General features: G+C 38.1%; 1 protein-coding gene across 3 annotated transcripts in view; it reads left to right on the forward strand.

The window, feature by feature from the left end:
* The window catches only part of Hnrnpr (heterogeneous nuclear ribonucleoprotein R), a 30,866-nt gene extending 15,456 nt beyond the window's left edge, over positions 1-15,410 (forward strand). For all 3 annotated transcript variants that reach the window (XM_051172091.1, XM_051172090.1, XM_051172092.1), the window contains 5 exons: positions 742-877; positions 4,612-4,817; positions 10,520-10,669; positions 13,904-14,025; positions 14,150-15,410. In XM_051172091.1, the coding sequence (XP_051028048.1) occupies positions 742-877; positions 4,612-4,817; positions 10,520-10,669; positions 13,904-14,025; positions 14,150-14,756 (1,221 nt within the window). In that variant the 3' untranslated portion in view covers positions 14,757-15,410. The remainder of the gene's footprint in view (positions 1-741; positions 878-4,611; positions 4,818-10,519; positions 10,670-13,903; positions 14,026-14,149) is intronic.
* The last annotated feature ends 3,648 nt before the right edge of the window (positions 15,411-19,058 follow it).

A 19,058-nucleotide genomic window follows, 5' to 3' on the forward strand; every position in this document is an offset into this window, starting at 1 on the left:
TTCTTTTAGTAAACTAATGGTAAGTAATGTTAAACATAAACTAAACGTTGTTAAAGAATCCATCACTATAGTGAGTTCAAATAACATAGTTTTCTTCATAATGTTTTGAAAGAGTTTTGATAGTTTACAGCTTTGTTCACAGTTGATTTGTATACAGTGTGAAAATCCTATAAATTTATTTGGCATTCATTAAATCTAATTGTTCCTTTTTACATTTTTTTGTTTTGGTTGTTACTTATATACGTCTAATTTCATCCTCAAGGACTCTGAATAGACAGTTCATATATTTCTTTTGAAATTCCCTGGAAAAGAATTTTCAGGTAGATTCAATTGAAATATGAAGCTGGCAGTGAGGGTATGCTCCTTTAATCCCAGCGTTTGGGAAGCAGAAAGAGACAGGTGGATCTCTGAATTCAAGGCCAGCCTTGTTGACACAGTGACTTCTAGGACAGCCAGGGCCATGCACACAAAAACCCTGTCTCAAGAATCCAAAAGAGAAAGAAAGAAATATTGAATGTTAAAGCCAATACCCTTGAGCCCTTCTTCATATGGATGAACAGTAGGTTATAAAACCAAGCTATAACTGGAGATTGTAACAAATTTAAAATACACATTGATGTTTCAGCAAGTTTGAGGGAGCTTGGTGAGTGTTTGACCTTAAATTGTGGGGCTCTTTAGAGTGATATCAGTTGTCCTCAGTCTGGGGTGGTTTGGGGTTTCTGGTTCTTTTCTTCCTTGCAGTGTGACAGCTATGAGATTCGTCCTGGTAAACACCTGGGAGTGTGCATTTCTGTGGCAAACAACAGACTTTTTGTTGGATCCATTCCAAAGAATAAGACTAAAGAAAACATTCTGGAAGAGTTCAGTAAAGTCACAGGTAAAACAAAAATGCATTTAAAAGTTGGTTTGTGGCAATCTGTTGTATTACTTATAAATATAAGTGCTCCCCCAAAAGAAGACATACCGTAAATAAGAGTTCAAGTCTCATATATATAAATTACTTCTTTCTGCTTTCATAGTGGTTGGACTAAACAGATTTCTAAGTATTCTTCATTTCATGGAATTTCTTTTTCTCTTCGTCCTAACAGATCTTCGTTTTTGCCAGAGCCTTTGCTCTCTAGCCCTCAAGTGAAAGCTTTTTCCTCAAATAACTTTTTAGGATTAAGGAGAAAAGAGTTCTTATTTCTTCCTGTTGACCTGTTTATATAATTTTAGAAATATTCTAATTGAATCCATGTAGTTGATTGAGAATTTATTTTATATCACAGGTTCACATATTTAAATACATGTAACTGGAGTCATGCACGGGGGTACATGCTTGTATTCCTAGCACTTGGAGGTTGGCTGTTTGCCAAGCATAGCTAACATAGGGCAGTCTGGGATACATGAAACCCTATCTCAAAAAGCAAAACAGAATATCGTATGTATAAAGAATCATATGTATAAAGAATCAAATGAAACCATACTTTGATTTATTACAAATTATTTCATTCTACTTTCTATTCAATTTCACTTTTTATGTGGGTGCTGGGGATGTGAACTTAGTGTCTCTTGCTTTCACAGCAAGTACTCCTTATCCACTGAGCCATTTCCCTAGCAGCTTTTTTTTTTTTTTTTTAAGATTTATTTATTGTATATGAGCTCTGTATTAATATACCTGCATGCCAGAAGAAGGCATCAGACCCCAATATAAATGGTTCAGGCACTATATGGTTGCTGGAAGTTGAACTCAGGACCCTGAAAGAGCAGACAGTGCTCTTAACTGTTGAGCCACCTCTCCAGCTTCTCCTCCCCTTCCCTCAAGACAGAGTCTCACTCCACAGCCTTCACAGGCCTGGTGTTTGCTATGTAGATCAGGCTGAACTTGAACTTACAGAGATTTATCTGCTTCCACCTCCAGAGTGCTGGAATTACATACTTGGCTTGCATATCACTTTTTTATTTATTTATTTATTTTTTTGCATATCACTTTTTAAATGTTGTGATTGGATCTGTGAGATGGCTCAGCTGGTAGAGGTGTGTTTGCTGCAGGCTTCATGATCTGAGTTCAATCCCCAGATTACACAAATTGGCAGGAGAGAGTTATTCTTTGACTTCCACAGATGCATCATGGCATAGGAGAGGAGCATCTGCTAGGTTGCGCGCAAGCATGCTGTCTCTCTTTCTGTCTCTTTGTATATGTGTGTGTCTCCTTGTCTGTCTCCATCTTTTCCTCTCTTACACATGAGTGAGTGAGAGAAGGAAAGGAAGGAAGGAATGTTGAGATTATGATTTGAAAACACTACTTAAGACCATGACCTTCTCTTTTAAAGACTACTATATTTCTTTATGTTTTTGTCATCTAATCATTCTGTCTTCTCCCTTTACTTGAAGCTGTCATTTATTACTCTGGTTTTACCCTTTCTTTAACCTAAATGTTGCCAGAGGCTAATTCTTCCTCTCCTGTCCTAAATTAGTTGATTTTTTTTTTTTTCTTGCTTCTTTTACTTATTAGTTTATTTTTTAGTTTTTTTGAGACAGGGTGTCTTTGTAGACCAGGCTGCCTCTGCCTTTTGAGTGCTACGATTATAGGCATGCACCACTGTGCCCAACTCTGTTTTGGTTTTTCAAGCCCTGGCTATCTTGGAACTCTCTCTATAGACCAAGCTGGCCTTGAACTCAAAGAGATCCACTTGGCTCTGCCTCCTAAGTGCTGGGATTAAAGACATGCACCGCTATCACCTGGCTACGTTTACAATCTATATAAATGACCTGTCTAAGGCCAGACTTCAGTTCTATGTTATCCAGATTAGATCCTGGATCTTTTCTTCAGAAACTCTACTACTCTAAAACCTTAATTTCCATTGTCCATTTTGTCTTAGTTAGATCACTCTACAGCAATCCTTTCTGTTCATGTCCTACTTATTCCTTCAGTGTATGCTTATGAATATTCCTGCTAAACAGGATACAGTGGTAGATAGTAGCAATTTTTTTGTCTATAGGGCCTATATCTGGGGAAACAGTCAAGACAAATGATTAAAGAAATATTTCCACATTGTAGAAAAATACTTTAAAGGGGGAAAATACAGAATTTTAACTATAAAATATCTATTGTTTCCATAGTTAGCTTTTCTGATAAAGTGTCATTTCTGCCAAGAGTATACAGTATACAAAGAACAGTGCGTTCCAAAAGATTAATATACCAAGTGTCCAAGTCAAGAAGTAACCTGTTGCTGGGCGTGGTGGCGTACACCTTTAATCCCAGCACTCAGGAGGCAGAGGCAGGTGGATCTCTGATTGCAAGGCAGCCTGTTTTACAGAGTGAGTTCCAAGACAGCCAAAGCTACACACAGAGAAACCTTGTCTTGAAAAACAAACAAAAAGTAACTTGTTACAGTAAAGTAATGGATAGAAAGCTAATGTGTGTTAAAAAGTAATGAAATGTAGTTATATGAGATAAAGTAGGCAGCGCTCTCTTAGACCACGTAAGAAATTTTATGTTATTGCATGCAGAACTAGAAGATGTTTGGAGGTCTTAAGCATGAAATGATAGATTTTTTGTCTTTACAGAATGCTTTTTCTATTGCTTTGTGGATATGGACTTAGAGCTGTCGTCAGGATTAGTAGTAGGTTCGAGAGAAGCATGGATGGGGTAATAGTGAGATTGGGAAAAAGTAAATGTGTTGGATTTGGGCAGTAGAGATGAAATAGAGGGAAAAAAAGGAGAATTGTCATTTTCTGGTTTGAGGACTTAGCTGATGTATGACTTGTTTATTATATAGGAAAGCCTAGGGAAAATATACTTTGGGTGTAGTAGCACTGTTTTGGACTTTTGAAGTTTGTCCAAGGCATTTTAAGTAGCTCATGCACACGGATCTCAGAGAAATCTAGCCTGGGGTGGGAGGGGGGAAGAAACATTTGTTTATAAGAGTATAGAAAACTGGGCGGTGGTGGCCCACGCTTTTAATCCCAGCACTTGGGAGGCAGAGGCAGGTGGATCTCTGTGAGTTCAAGGTCAGCCTGGTCTACAATGCAAGTCCCAAGACAACCAAGGTTACACAGAGAAACTCTGTCTCGAAAAACAAAACTAAACAAACAAACAAAAAAAGCATGGAAAGGACTTAAGGTTAGTTCACTTGACCTAGAGAGGAGGACATACATGGAGGGACAACGGAAAGGACCAAGGTTTGAGGGGATAGACTCAAATTATTATTAATCATTTTTGTTCATGAAATAATAGTAGCTATGAAGTTGAGTATAAGAGGAGGGGTTTTTTGTTTGTTTTTGGGTTTGTAGTTAGTTGTTGAAGTTAGTTCTCTTGCATTTATGTAATAATATGAGTCTTGTGGTCCTGATAATGTCTGATTATGAGGTCGAGTTTTGTTAATTGCAAAACTTCATAGTAGTTGGACCTACTTAGAGAATTTAAAAATCAATAGAAAGCACATACTGCTGTCCCAAACTCTGCATCAAATAATGCTGATCTAATGTTTACTATTGTGAGGCTTCTTCAAATTTTTTTTTGTTTGTTTTGTTTTTGTTTTGCTCATTGGCAAGTGGATTTAGGTCTGCCTAATCGCTAGACGTGTGGTGGATGCTTTTGGCTTATATATCTGGCTGTTGGTTTAACAGAGGGTTTGGTGGACGTTATTCTCTATCATCAACCCGATGACAAAAAGAAGAATCGGGGGTTCTGCTTCCTTGAATATGAGGATCACAAGTCAGCAGCACAAGCCAGACGCCGGCTGATGAGTGGAAAAGTAAAAGTGTGGGGAAATGTAGTTACAGTTGAATGGGCTGACCCCGTGGAAGAACCAGATCCCGAAGTCATGGCTAAGGTAAATACAGTGACCTGGGGCTGGGAGAACTCAAAGCTGGGACTTTGTGATTGTAAATACAGATTGTAGCTGTTTACTGTAATAGAAGAGCAAAAAGAAGCTGATGGAACACTAATGTAGTAGCCTGTCTTAATAGCATCTGCTTAATTTCCTCCAGATCAGATGTGTCAAAGAAATCCAATTTCTTTACATATGTATTTCATAACACACTGAGCGTTAAAAATACAAAACATTGGCTAATAATATATATATTTTTTCTATTTTGGATAGTTTGTCTACATAGCTCAGACTGACCTGGAACTCACTGTATAGCCCAGGATGGCCTCTTAGAATCTTACTGCTCCAGAATCCTGAGTGCTGGTAGTGTGGGTTTGGACTAGCTCATGCTATGACTTTTTGTTTTTTTTTATATTTATTTATTTCACATACAGTGTTCTGCCTGCACACCAGAAGAGGGCACCAGTTCTCATTATAGATGTTTGTCACCTACCATGTGGTTGCTGGGAATTAAACTCGGGACCTTTGGAGGAGAAGCCAGTGTTCTTAACCTTTGAGCCATTTCTCCAGCCCTTACGCTATGACTTTTATTATATGGCTTTGAGTTATATTTTATTTAGATTTATAGTTAACTTAATGTATATAGCTTCTTTTAGAGTATTGTCCCCATAAAAAGGACAAAAGATTGCCATGCTTGCTGATACTTAGTAGTGGCAAAATGGACTTTTAAAATATCTACGGAGGGCGGGCCCTCAGGCTCCTCATTGTCAAGGTCTTTTCTTTGGCGTCCTGGTTCTTTTCTTTGGTTGGTCCTGAGACTGAAGGGATTCCATCTGTTGTTTGCAGTGAGTTTGTGTACTTCACTTATGGCTTTTCTCTCAGGGATGCAACTTTACCAATGACCATAAATTAATGATAGGATTCTTCATGACAGAAAGGTTTTGAGCTTTTTATTGCAGATTTTAAAGAGGCATATGCTCACTCTAGCTGGTTTGGAGTACTCTGGTTTATGTTAGTAAGGTGTAGTATCTTTGTACACACAGGCATTTTTGGGTTGAACAGAGGTGATGCACTGAGAAGAACCTGAGAGGCTCTCAGGAGTTCTGCTTCCTGCTTTTTGTCTCACATTCCCTGAGTGTCCAGAGAAGGGACTAGGACTCTGAAGAGCCCTGGTTCTTTATTTCATTTCAGTCTCTATTGTTTGTTCCAGTACATAGTGGCAGGACCTTGGATGTCGTGTGTTTTATTTGCTACACAACAGCTCTGACTACCTGGAAGACAAAGCATAGTCTCTGCTGCTTTTTAAAAATAAAACTTAAAAAGGGGTATTATATACCCTGGAAAAGTAAAATTCCCCAGAGATCTCAAGGTGGAACAAGTAATTTTGCTTTATCAGTCACTTTTCACTTAATCTTGCTAACCTTTCAAGTGGAAGTTCAAAAATAGAAAATGTGGCAAGTTTTGTTTCATTAAAAAAAATTTATTTATTACATATACAGTACTCTTGCCTGCAGGTACATCTGCAGGCCAGAGGAGAGCATCAGATCACATTGTAGAAGGTTGTGAGCCACCATGTGGTTGCTGGGAATTGAACTCAGGACCTCTGGAAGAGCAATCAATGCTCTTAACCTCTGAGCCATCTCTCCAGCCCCTTGTTTCATTTTTTGAGACAGGTTTTCTTTGTGTAACATCTCTCAGCTGTCCTGGAGCTTGGTTTTAGGACCAGAGTGTCCTTGAACTCAGAGATGGCCTGCATCTGCCTCCCAAGTTCTGGGACTAAAGATGTGTACCAACGTGGCAGAAAATGGCAAGATTTTAATCTCGTGACTGTTGTTTTCTGGTTCAAAATAGGATTCCGTTGGAAGAGCACTTGGCAACATTGTACACAAGAAGGCTTGTTTCCACCTCCAGTACCAAATAAAACTTGCCATGGTGGTACTGTACTTGCTAGGTTAGGACAATAAGATCAGAAGTTTAGCCAGGCGGTGATGGCGCAAGCCTTTAATCCCAGCACTTGCGAGGCAGAGGCAGGTGGATTTCTGTGAGTTCGAGACCAGCCTGGACTACAGAGCCAGTTCCAGAACAGCCAGAGCTGTTACATAGAGAAACCCTGCTCGAAAAGCAAAAAAAAAAAAAAAAAAAAAAAGAAAGTTAAGGCTGGGGCTGGAGAGATGACTCTGTGGTTAAGAGCACCGCCTACTCTTCCAAACGTCCTGAGTTCAATTCCCAGCAACCATGTGGTGGCTCACAACCATCTATAATGTAATCTGATGCCCTCTTCTGGAGTGCAGGTGTACGTGTAGGCCGAGCATTGTATAATAATAAATTAATTAATTTTTTAAAAAGTTTAAGGCTGTTGTTGGCTACATAGCTAGTTTTGAGACATTGTTTTAAACAAAAGGAAACGCCCCCAAATCCATGAAAACAAGATTTCAGAGGGTCAAGGAGGATTCTGTAAATTTGAAATAGAATAAAGTTGGCACCTTAGTTGCTTTCACACTTTGTGTTGGTAAAGCTTCTGCTCTGTTTGCCCTTTGGCAAATTGAGTCAGTTTTATACTCAACTGAAACCTAAAACCTAAGTGTAACTCTCAGGTGCCCTTTTCCTTACTAAATATTTAAATTATGTTCTTGCAGTGCTGCAGCTCAAACCCAAGACCTTGTAGTGCTTAGCAAATGCTGTACAAATGAAACACACTCCAGAACTTTTGAACATTGTAAAGTACAATTCTACACTTGTTTATATCTTGTTTTGATGCTGCTGTGGATCAAACCTACAGCCTCATACACATGAGGCTGACACTATCACTGAGCTAGTTACACTTGCGTTCCAGAAAGTGAATAAACTGCTGGAAGCCTGTCTAGTTTAGAGGTCAGTCTGCCAGCACGCTAAATTTCTTTCTTTCTTTTTTTTTTTTTTTTAATTTTGTTTTGTTTTTGAGAGAGGTTTTCTCTTTGTAGTTGTGTCCTGGAACTTGTTCGATAGATTAGGCGATTCGCACCATGTCCCCCACTCTCTCCCCAAAAGAGGTGTTGGGACTAAAGGTGTATACTACTATGCCTAGACTCAAATCTTTGTGAATCATATAGCTCTTTTTCTGAGGCAACAGTTTGTTTAGTAGGTATGCTAAATTTTTTGTTTGAATAACTTTTTTTTTAATTATCAGGTTTATTTTCATTCATCTTACTGGCCACCCATGACCCTCTGTCCTTCCCAGCCGTGTCCTCCCTAAGGCGTGGAGCTGGAGTTTGTTTGAATAGCTTAATTCAAGGATTAAAAAAATTACACAGAAAATTATACGCAAATCTACTTTCCCTACCATCATGTGTCCCATGACTCCTATAAGGCAGTTTTGTTTTGTTTTTTTATTTGTTTGTTTGTTTTGGTTTTGGTTTTTCGAGACAGGGTTTCTCTGTGTAGCCTTGGCTGTTCTGGACTCACTTTGTAGATCAGGCTGGCCTCAAACTCAAGCGATCCACCTGCCTCTGTCTCCTGGGTGGTGGGATTAAAGGCATGCACCACCACGCTTGGCCGGCAATTTTTGTTTTTGTTTTTGTTTTTGTTTTTTGAGACAGGCTTTCTCTGTGTAACCCTGGCTGTCCTAGAGTTACTTTGTAGACAAGGCTAGCCTCGAATTTACAAAGATCTGCCTGCCTCTGCCTCCCTAGTGCTGGGATTAAAGGTGTGCGCCTCCATGCCTAGCTCTCTGTAAAGCAGTTTTAATAATCTGTGGATTACTCTTTTAGAATTTCCTTAGACAAGATATAACATTATTATGTATAACACTAAAAAGTTACATGATGCTGCCAGTTAAATTGTCATGGTGGTTATGTCTGTGGACTACATGTTGTATCTCAGCTTCAGAGATGTGAAGAGTCGGGAAAGAATGCTCTTTTTGTTTTTGTTTCGTTTTGTTTTTCAAGACAGGGTTTCTCTGTGTAGCCTTGACTATCCTGGATTCGATTTGTAGACCAGGCTGGCCTGGAACTCTAAGTGATCCACCTGCCTCCGCCTCTCATGTGCTGGGTACCCGTATAGATCCTGGCTCTCTGTCAGCTCATAGACTTCCTTTTTTTTTTTTTCAGAGCTAAGACAACCTAGAGCCTTGAGCACTAGTAAGCGCTTTCTCACAGAGCTAAATCCCCAACCCTCTTCTTACTTTTTGATGTTCATAGCATACTTAGCTCTAGATGGGCATTGGACTGTTTATAATCTTCAATACTAGTACAGTAAGTAAGCTTGTACCGTGTGTGTTGATAGAGGGCAAATACATTGTAGGATAGACACTTAGGAAGCCTGAAGGGTAAATCAAGATAGTCCCATGCTTTCCTCTGTAGCAGATGTACCTCAAACTAGACAAAACAGATTTTAATTCTTTATTTTTATATATAGGAGTGCTTTATCTACAGCCAAAAGAAGGTATCAGATCCCAATATAGATGGCTGTGAGCTACCATGTGGTTGCTGGGAGTTGAACTCAGGACCTCTGGAGGAGCTGACAGAGCTCTTAACCATTGAACCATCTCTCCAGCCCCCAAAGTTACATTTTGCTCACTGCTGCGAGTAGTTTGTTTCTATTACTAAGTTTGTGCTTGAGTGTTTAATATATGAGGAGTTACTTGTATTTCTTTATGAATTATGTAGTCAGGAGTTTTGCCTATTTTTCTTAGTTTCTTAGGCCCTGATGCTTCACTGTGTTGGAAGTTGCAAGTTTTTTATATTTGTCTTTTGTCTTCTGACTTTGTTGATGATAGCTTTTCCATATACCACTGTTCTCATTACATAGTATTATTCCTTCATTTGGGTTCTAGATGTTTAGTGATAAGTTGCTTCTCATCAGTACTTAAAAAAATTTTTTTTTCATCTCATGTGCATTGGTGTTTGCCCGTCCATATGTCTGTGTGAGGGTGTCAAGTCCTCTAGAACTGGAGCTACAGACAGTGTGAGCTGCCGTGTGGGTGCTGAACCAGGGTCCTCTGGAAGAGCAGCTGGCGCTTTTAATCACTAAGCCATCTCCCAGCCCCAGTACTTTTTAAAATTTGTGTGAAACTTTAAAATTTTAGTCCTTTTTTGGGAAATTATAATCATATCATTTACCCCTTCTCTCCCACCAATACTCTATAAAGAAATCACCCTTGTATTCCTCTAATATACAGCCCCACATTACTTTTTTACACTTTTGATTTGTTTGGTGTTTATCTTGGTGTATGGTGCGAAAAATATACTTTGTTTTTTTAATCCATCAATACTTCTTTTATAAGTGATTTACGCATTGTAGATTGTTTCAAAATTTTGTTCTTTCTCTCCAACCCAAGTAGGTTGTTTCTTGTGTAGCTTTTATGTGAATATCCACAGTTGTAAGGGTTAAACAGACTTGTTTTGAGGAGTACTTTGGAGCTGTGATAAATTTGTGAATTAACAGTGATAATTATGTTTTGGTGCCTGATAGTGGTAGCTGTTCTGTTGGGAGAAAAGACAGGAGCCAATAGTTTATTTAACTTGACTTTTTAAAAAGCCTTAGTAAAGTAGTAGCTAAAGTGAGAATGAATCATTTAATGTTTCTCAGACTTCTCATGACTGCATTTTTAAACTTGCTGGTTTAGAGAAGAAAAGCCGAAAGCCCACACTATGAAGACAAGAAGTAATTTTTTAAAGATTCAAACTAAAAAATTTTTAATGCCAATTTTGTGTATTTATTTCCATTAGGTGAAGGTTTTATTTGTGAGAAATTTGGCTACTACGGTGACAGAAGAAATACTAGAAAAGTCATTTTCTGAATTTGGAAAACTGGAGAGAGTGAAGAAGTTAAAAGATTATGCATTCGTTCATTTCGAAGATAGAGGAGCTGCTGTTAAGGTAGGAATCTTGGGTGGTTTTTTTTTTTCCCCCTTGTCAGTTTCCTTTTTTCTTTCTTTCTTTCTTTCTTTCTTTTTTTTCTCAAGACAGGGTTTCTCTGTGTAACCTTGGCTGTCCCGGACTCGCTTTGTAGACCAAGCTGGCCTCGAATTCACAGCGATTCATGCCTGTCTCTCCCTCTCGAGTGCTGGGATTAAAGGCGTGCACCTCTACTCCTGGCTAGTTTTCTTTTTTCCTAAAAGATTTTGTTTATTTAATGTATATGAGTGTTCTGTCTGCATGTATACCTGCAGGCCAGAAGAGAGCACTAGATCCCATCGTAGATGGTTGTGAGCGATCATGTGGTTTCTGGGAATTGAACTCAGGACCTCTGCAAGAACAGCTAGTGCTCTTAACCACTGAGCCATCTCTCCAACTCTTCCTTGCTATAATTTCAAACTTGGTAGACACTTTAGTTTAAGATTTTTAAATAATGTGTTGTGTGTGTGTGTGTGTGTGTGTGTGTGTGTGTGTGTGTGTGTGTGTCAGAGCATGTGCACATGTGAGTGTGCAGGCACTTAGAGAAGTCCAGAATTCCCTGAAGCTGGAGTGACAGGTGGGTGTGAGTACCCAATGTGGGACCCAGACTCAGGTCCTCTGGAGGCTCATTGCCATCTCCTAACCTGAGCCATCACTCCAGCCACATAAAGTAGCTTTTTTGTTTGTTTGTTTTTCGAGACAAGGATTTCTCTGTGTAGTCCTGGACTTCCTTTGTAGACCAGGCTGGCTCCTTCTCATTCTCTGACTCAGTCTGTCTTCACTCTGCAACCTGTCTCTCTGTTATTGTCCCAGTAAACCGCCTCTTCTCTCTTCATTCTCTGCATTGTCTCTTAAGTAACTTCTGTTTCCTCTTCTTGTGAGAGTTGGACATACTCTATTCTGTCATTTCTTTCTCTGCCACTCAATTGACATCACTTTCACACATAGGTGCTTCCTTCTACAAACTAACTTTACCTTCATTGTTTGAGATTAAAGGCACGTACCACACTGCACCTAGACCTATGCTTTTCTTTACCTGAAATTCCTCTATACCAGGCTAGCCTTGAACTCAGATCTGCTTGCCTCTGTTTCCAGGATTAAAGGTGTGTATGTATTTCACCTTTGGACCTAGAAGGTCTTTGGACGTGATCTTTTTGCCAGAACAGCCATGCTCGGAATTAACATTCTTCTCTATTGCCCAAGCTGCTGCTTTGAAGTAGGGTTAGAGAGTCCCTGGTGTGCAGGGTTTGTTAGCTTCCTTGTGTTTGAAGTGCTGATGATGGAGCCCCAGTGACCCCAGTGCAGTAACACAGTAGCTCTGTCTCTTGTTGATCTGCTGAGGTCTATTGAAGTGCTGACTATAGAATTCATAGCTTAGCCTGGTCGTGGTGGTGGTGCACACCTTTAATCCCAGCACTCAGGAGGCAGAGGCAGATGGATCTCTGAGTTAGAGAGTAAGATCCAGTACAGCAAGGGCTACACAGAGAAACCCTGTCTTGGAAACAAAAAAAATATTCCGAGTGCTGGGATTAAAGGCGTGCGCCACCACTGCCTGGCCCTTCCTTTTCTAATGATATAGAGCACACTTGATAAATTCATATAATACTTTATAGATACTTTTGACGTGGTACTAAATAATTGAGTGGGTTAGTAGGAAGTATTTGCAAGAACTTGTAGGATGGTTTGCAAAAGAAGCCTGTGAAATGATAAAATTTGTAATCGGAAAGTTGGGATGATCAGGATAGATAGAGCAATTAGGTCGCGCCCCCCCCCCCCAAATCATCATGTTTCTTTGTGTTGTGCTGGGCATCAAACTGCTCAGACATGCTAGGCAAATGTTTTACCACCTAGGTTACAAGTCCTAACGCAGGAAGACGACAGGTTGCTTTAGTTGAAGCAGTCCTGTGACTCATTGATAAACTCTGCATAGTGTGTTCAAGACTTCTGGGTTTGATATCCCACACTTTTTTTTTTTTTTTTTTTTAAGTGTTTTCCTCAGCTTTTAGGAGTCAGAGGCAGGTGGCTCTCTATGACTTTGTGGCCAGCCTCTTGTGTAGAGTTTCAGGCCAGCCGTGGAAACTGTCTTTTAATGAGGAAAAACAGTTTTTGCTTTCTTAGTGGTTGCTTTTTTTGTGCTCTGCTTTTAGTTTGGACATAATAAGTTCTATGTTAGATGTGAAGGAAAGCTCATATCCTTGAAAATGTTGGGTCAAGACTTGGATATTGAATGTCATATCTTTATTGATAGCTGAAGAGTTAGTTTTTGGTTGATTTGTATTGCAGGTGTTTTCCCAGGAGTGGATTGTTTGAGAATTTGGAATTACGGAGTTTGGCTAAATTTCGCCTTTTTTTTTTTTTTTCCTCCCCGAGACAGGGTTTCTCTGTGTAGCCTTGGCCATCCTGGACTCACTTTGTAGACCAGGCTGGCCTTGAACTCACAGCGATCCACCTGCCTCTGCCTCCCAAGTGCTGGGATTAAAGGCGTGCACCACCTCGCCTGGCCCTTTTTTTTTTTTTAAAGAATACCTTTTAGATTAATTACTTCATGTGTATGGTATGTGTGTGTGTGTGTGTGTGTGTACACGTGTGCACGTACACACCATATGTGTACTTGGTGCCCTCAAGAGTTTACAAGAGCAATATCAGATCCCCAAGAATCGAAGTTGAGGATGGTTGTGAGCCACCATGTCAGTGCTGGGAACTGAACCAGTGTCTTGCAAGAGCAATAAGTGTTCTTTACTGCTGAGCCATCTTTCCAGCCCCTCTTTTACCTCCTCAAATTATAATAGGAAGGCATTGTTTTTTATTGTCAGCAGTAATTTATGTATGAAACATAAGGTGAAGGAAAGAGTTCTTTCTAGCTAGGCTACTCTTATAAGTTAAAATAATTAACTTTTTTAAATTATTAGTTAAAATGCTTACTAAAATACAATGATGTTCATGATTTCTCAAGACTTTTTTCTTTAATTTTATGTGCATAGGTTTTTTGCTTACATGTATGTCTGCCCTATGTACATGAGTGGTGCCCAAGGAGACTAGAAGAAGGTGTCACATTTCTGGAACTGGTGGTGTAGGTGCCGTGTGGGTGCTGGGAGTTGAGCCTGGAGCTCTCTGAAGGAACAGCCAATGCCCTTAACTGCTGAGCCAGGTCTCTACTTCCCCAATTATGTTTTAAAATACTGTTTCTTATACAGTAAATTTACTTTTATAATTTAGGCTATGGATGAAATGAATGGAAAAGAAATAGAAGGGGAAGAAATTGAAATTGTCTTAGCTAAGCCACCAGACAAGAAAAGGAAAGAACGCCAAGCTGCTAGACAGGCCTCCAGAAGCTCTGCGTGAGTTTATATTTCATTATTTGACTAAAGAAGACTTTGGTAACAGATCATATTAATAAAGCCAGGATGAATCTTGAAATAAACTGATGCGTTGTTTATTTCCTTCCTTCCTTTCAATTGCTAGGTATGAAGATTATTATTATCACCCTCCTCCTCGAATGCCACCTCCAATGAGAGGTCGAGGTCGTGGTGGAGGGAGAGGTGGATATGGCTACCCTCCAGATTATTATGGTTATGAAGACTACTATGATGATTACTATGGTTATGATTATCACGACTATCGTGGAGGCTATGAAGATCCCTACTACGGCTATGATGATGGCTATGCAGTAAGAGGAAGAGGAGGAAGGGGAGGGCGAGGTGCTCCACCACCACCAAGAGGGCGGGGAGCACCACCTCCAAGAGGTAGAGCTGGCTATTCACAGAGGGGGGCACCTTTGGGACCACCAAGAGGCTCAAGGGGTGGCAGAGGGGGTCCTGCACAACAGCAGAGAGGCCGTGGTTCTCGCGCTCGGGGCAATCGAGGGGGCAATGTAGGAGGCAAGAGAAAGGCAGATGGGTACAACCAGCCTGATTCCAAACGTCGTCAGACCAACAACCAACAGAACTGGGGTTCCCAACCCATCGCTCAGCAGCCGCTTCAGCAAGGTGGTGACTATTCTGGTAACTATGGTTACAATAATGACAACCAAGAATTTTATCAGGATACTTATGGGCAACAGTGGAAATAGACAAGTGAGGGTTTGAAAACGATACTGGCAAGATTCGATTGGCTCTAGATCTACATTCTTCAAAACAAAATTGGCGTAACTGTTTCATCTTTAAGTAGCAGTTTGCTGCCATTTGTATTCAGCTGAAGAAGTCACTATTGTGTATATACTCAAGGCTTTTTATTTTTCTTCTTTTCTAAATGCTCTTGGACATTATTGGGCTTGCAGAGTTCCCTTATTCTGTGGGTTACAATGCTTTTATCGTTCCAGGCTTCATTTTAGCTTCAGAACAAACTGTTAAATCATGATTTTACAGAACCTTTGGTTTGGACAGTTCTGTTTTTTTGGATTTGGAATAGATTACATAGGAGTATGAAGTATGCTGTAAATAAAAGTACAAGCTAGTGCTCTGTCTTAGTAGTTTTAAGAAGTTAAAGCAAACAGATTTAAGTTTCCTTGTATTGAAAATAACCTATGACTGTATGTTTTGCATTCCTAGAAGCAGGTTAACTGTGTTTTTAAATTGTTATAACTTCACACCTTTTTGAAATCTGCCCTACAAAATTTGTTTGGCTTAAACGTCAAAGCCGTGACAATTTGTTCTTTGATGTGATTGTATTTCCAATTTCTTGTTCATGTAAGATTTCAATAAAACTCAAAAATCTATTCAAAACATTACCTATTTCAAATTCAATTGTGTCCTAAAACATTATTTTATTCATAATCCTGAAGGAATACTGTTTTCAAATAGAACTGCCTATGTGAGTGATCAAATTCATGAAAAATTTCTTGTCTATTCCATCATGTATTGTGGATATTAGATTTGAGGGTTTTCTAAATTCACATATTCCAAATACCATTTCATTGATTGGTGTTCTTTCATAATCTCTTCTAATTTTTTGAAATTTTATCCTTAAAAGAAAACAAACAGACTCAAAGGTTTTTGAACAGGTATTGGATTAATTTCATTTAAGCAAAATGGAGCTGGGGAAGCAGACAACAATTTTTTTTGACCCACATCCTTTCAAATCAAGAATAATTTGTGACTGAAGACCTTATTTGCTGGATAAGTAAAAATACATACAAAGAAAACTTAGTATTGTGACGTGTTTTGCACTGTGGACTAAACCAGTTTTAGTGTTCACAATCAGCACCCCGGTTTTACTGATGTAGGACTGTGATTCCTATCGCCCCATAATCTTGCTTTGGGAAGCAGTCATGGCTTAGAAGAGGCTTTTTAATATCAAGTGGTTATGCCTTTGGCTTTCTGCTAATAGTTTTCTTTTTAAATGTTTACCATGTCTATTGGCTATGTTTTTGTTGGCCAAGTGACAGCATTATGTATCTCCTTGTTTCTTTTAAAAATTCTGATCTGTTCTAATAACTTTTTGCTAAACGAGAAGAGAAGAATGTAAATTTTCATTATGAAAATTTTTTTTCCATTTGGTGCTGGGAATTGAACCCAGGGCCTTACACAAATGCTACCCTTGAGCTGCATCGCTAACACCTCTAATGTTTTAAATGATAAGACATAAGCCATTGAGGAATACTTAAAATGGGCTCTCTTGTTTTATTCTTTGTTCCTGTTTGGTGTCTTTTGTGATCACAGTTTTAGGTTTCAGAATCATAAGCCATTTACTTCCTTGTCGGCACAGTCAATCAATCACATTTTTAGTTTTGTGACTTCATTTTGAATTTTAAAAGTTAACATTTGCTGATGAAAGCCAAATACCTATTTCTTTTTTTCAAAATTTACTCATTATAGCACAATAATTTAACAGGCTTTATTTTGTAGAAGTTGGTAAAGGAATTCCGTGGCCTGCTGTAGTTAACATGGGTGTTGTTTAATAAGATTTTGATCCTAGTTTAAAATTTTTTCTTAAGCCCATGTATACTAATAAAGAGAGCAGATACTCTTTAAATGCTGCTTTTAAACTTTGAAAATACAATAATTTGAAACCTTGACTGTAAATTAAACTCTTAAGTACTAATTTTTTTTTCATGCAAAGAACAAAATATATAAGTAAAATTTTCATTGCTAATTTTTATAAATATATATGTTATGGGCTAACAAGATGGTCCAGCAAGTGCTGACAGACTTGACTATGAGTGTGATCTCAATAACTCACACGGTAGAAGGACAGGACAGGTCCCCAGTGTCCTCTGACTTCCATAAGTGTGCTATATCACACACACATGTAATTAATTGATGTTAAAATGTTTAATTAGATGTTAGTCATAAAGAAAATCATGAAAGGAAATAGAAGTGAGTCCAAAAGAGCAGTTTATTGTGCTTCTGCCAATAATCCTACAATACAAACTTCAGTAAAAATAGTAAAACTCAAGTTCCATTTCAAAATTCTTTAATTGTATATTCTACTTCAAACTGTAAGTGAGCACTTTGTTTGTCCCTCTCACTAATTAAAAATAAATCTGCAGAGATTTTAATCTTTGCTTCATAGGTTTTACTTATTAAGAATCAGTGACCCTAAATAAAATTTCACTTTAGAGCTTTTTCTATTTTATGTCATAGGAATTATCTCTTGTAGCATTCAGAAAAAAGTAAACTTATTGCTCACCTTTTCATGGAAATTGAACAAATGTTAATCAAGAGAAGTTGTAGATTTGCACTAGGGAATTTTATTTACTTGTAAGTAAATAGGCAAATCATGAGTTCTGAGGGACTCCTACCTTTCCATCTTCCCCTCCCTCTCAACCTAGTTGATGAAGCTGTACTTATAAGCTTGTCAGATTAAATGAGTATTGGGAAGTAATACCTATATTGAGGTAGGCCTCTTTGTAGGTATCCTCCTGGCATTAACAAGGCTGTTCCTTCTCCATAATGGAATGCAAATTTTTATTTGATCACTCATTTATAGCAGTTGTTTAAATGTGTATATTTATATGAAGGTGTTCTTATTAAAACAAAAGTTCTAATAAGTTGCCAGATTTCTAATTAAATTCAGTTTTGCCTGATGAAAAGATAAGGAGAATGAGTTATGGTTTTAAAGTTCCTTTTTTTAAAAAAGTACAACAGAATTGATTTTTGTTTTTCTTAGTTAACTGTGGTTATTCTGCAAAAGAAAGCCCAATGCTTTCTCCTAGTTAAAGACAGTTTTTTCATGGACTTTGGTTTAGGATGTGAACCCTCTTACAAAGGTTAGCATACATCAAAGTAAATTACGTATTTTAAATTTTAGAAAAATTCCACTCCTATCATAAAGCCTTATAAAATTATTCTTGAAACTCATTACATCATTTGCCTCTTGCCCATTTAATATAGTCATACCTATGTTTTATTAATTGTGTATTATTTGTAAAACCAAACCCTCCCAGTAAATACTTGCTATAAGGCTATTCCTTGTTTGTTATAAAGATTTGTAAATTTGTTAAAAGTCTGCTTTTCAAAGACAGTCTTACTGAACTGTTCCCAGGACAGTACTTGCTGTTTCCACTGCACTTTGATTATTTAAAATTTCCCAAATGAGCAGTGAAGAGAAAGCCTTATAGAAAGACTGCACTGGACATATAAATGTATTTGTTTCTCTAAAATGGGAGCTTCTGTTAACTTAGGGGTAGAGTTCTGGCAGAGCCATTGGTTGGATGACTGACTGTGAAGTCAGAATAACAGATCCATGAACCAGACATGTTTACTTTGACATTAGAACTTTGTTGATCATGTCTTATTTTTGAGATGCAAATACAAGGCCTTAAAATATTTAAAATATTAACTCATTTGATATATTGTTCAGTAATTTAATGTTAATTAATTTGAAGTAGTTATTGGTACTCTTTCTAGAAATTTTTTCTTTTTAAAATACGTGTTTATGTGTGTGTGTATATACATATATATATTCATTACTGTTGTTATTATTTTGAGGTTACCAGAAGCTCTGGTTTTGTTTGGTTTTGCTTTTTTTTTTTTTTTTTTTTTTTTTTTTTTTTAAATTTAAATATCATTTTCAGATGTTGTCCAGAAATCTGCAAGTGTTCTTTTCCTGTTTTAACTCCTTCCTTTTATCACCTGACTATCAGGGAAGCGAGGTTGAGGCTGCCCTGCCCTGACATGTCATGATGTCGACTTGCTAGGTGGGGTTCGCTGGGGACCATAACCAGTGGAATTGTTGGTAAGAACTTTTTTTTTCTATTTCTTTTTCTTCCTTCCTTTATTTTTTATTTTTTATTTTTTTAATTTACTAGTGGGGCATTAATTGTGGGAAAATGCTACCCATGATTTAAGGAGGCTGTTATGCTGTACTTATAGAAAAAGATTTTAAGTAGTATTTGTATTCTCAATAGGAACATATAATAAGATTAGTAAAT

Source organism: Acomys russatus, chromosome 29 (assembly GCF_903995435.1).
Source record: "Acomys russatus chromosome 29, mAcoRus1.1, whole genome shotgun sequence".
NCBI classification, from domain to species: domain Eukaryota; kingdom Metazoa; phylum Chordata; class Mammalia; order Rodentia; family Muridae; genus Acomys; species Acomys russatus.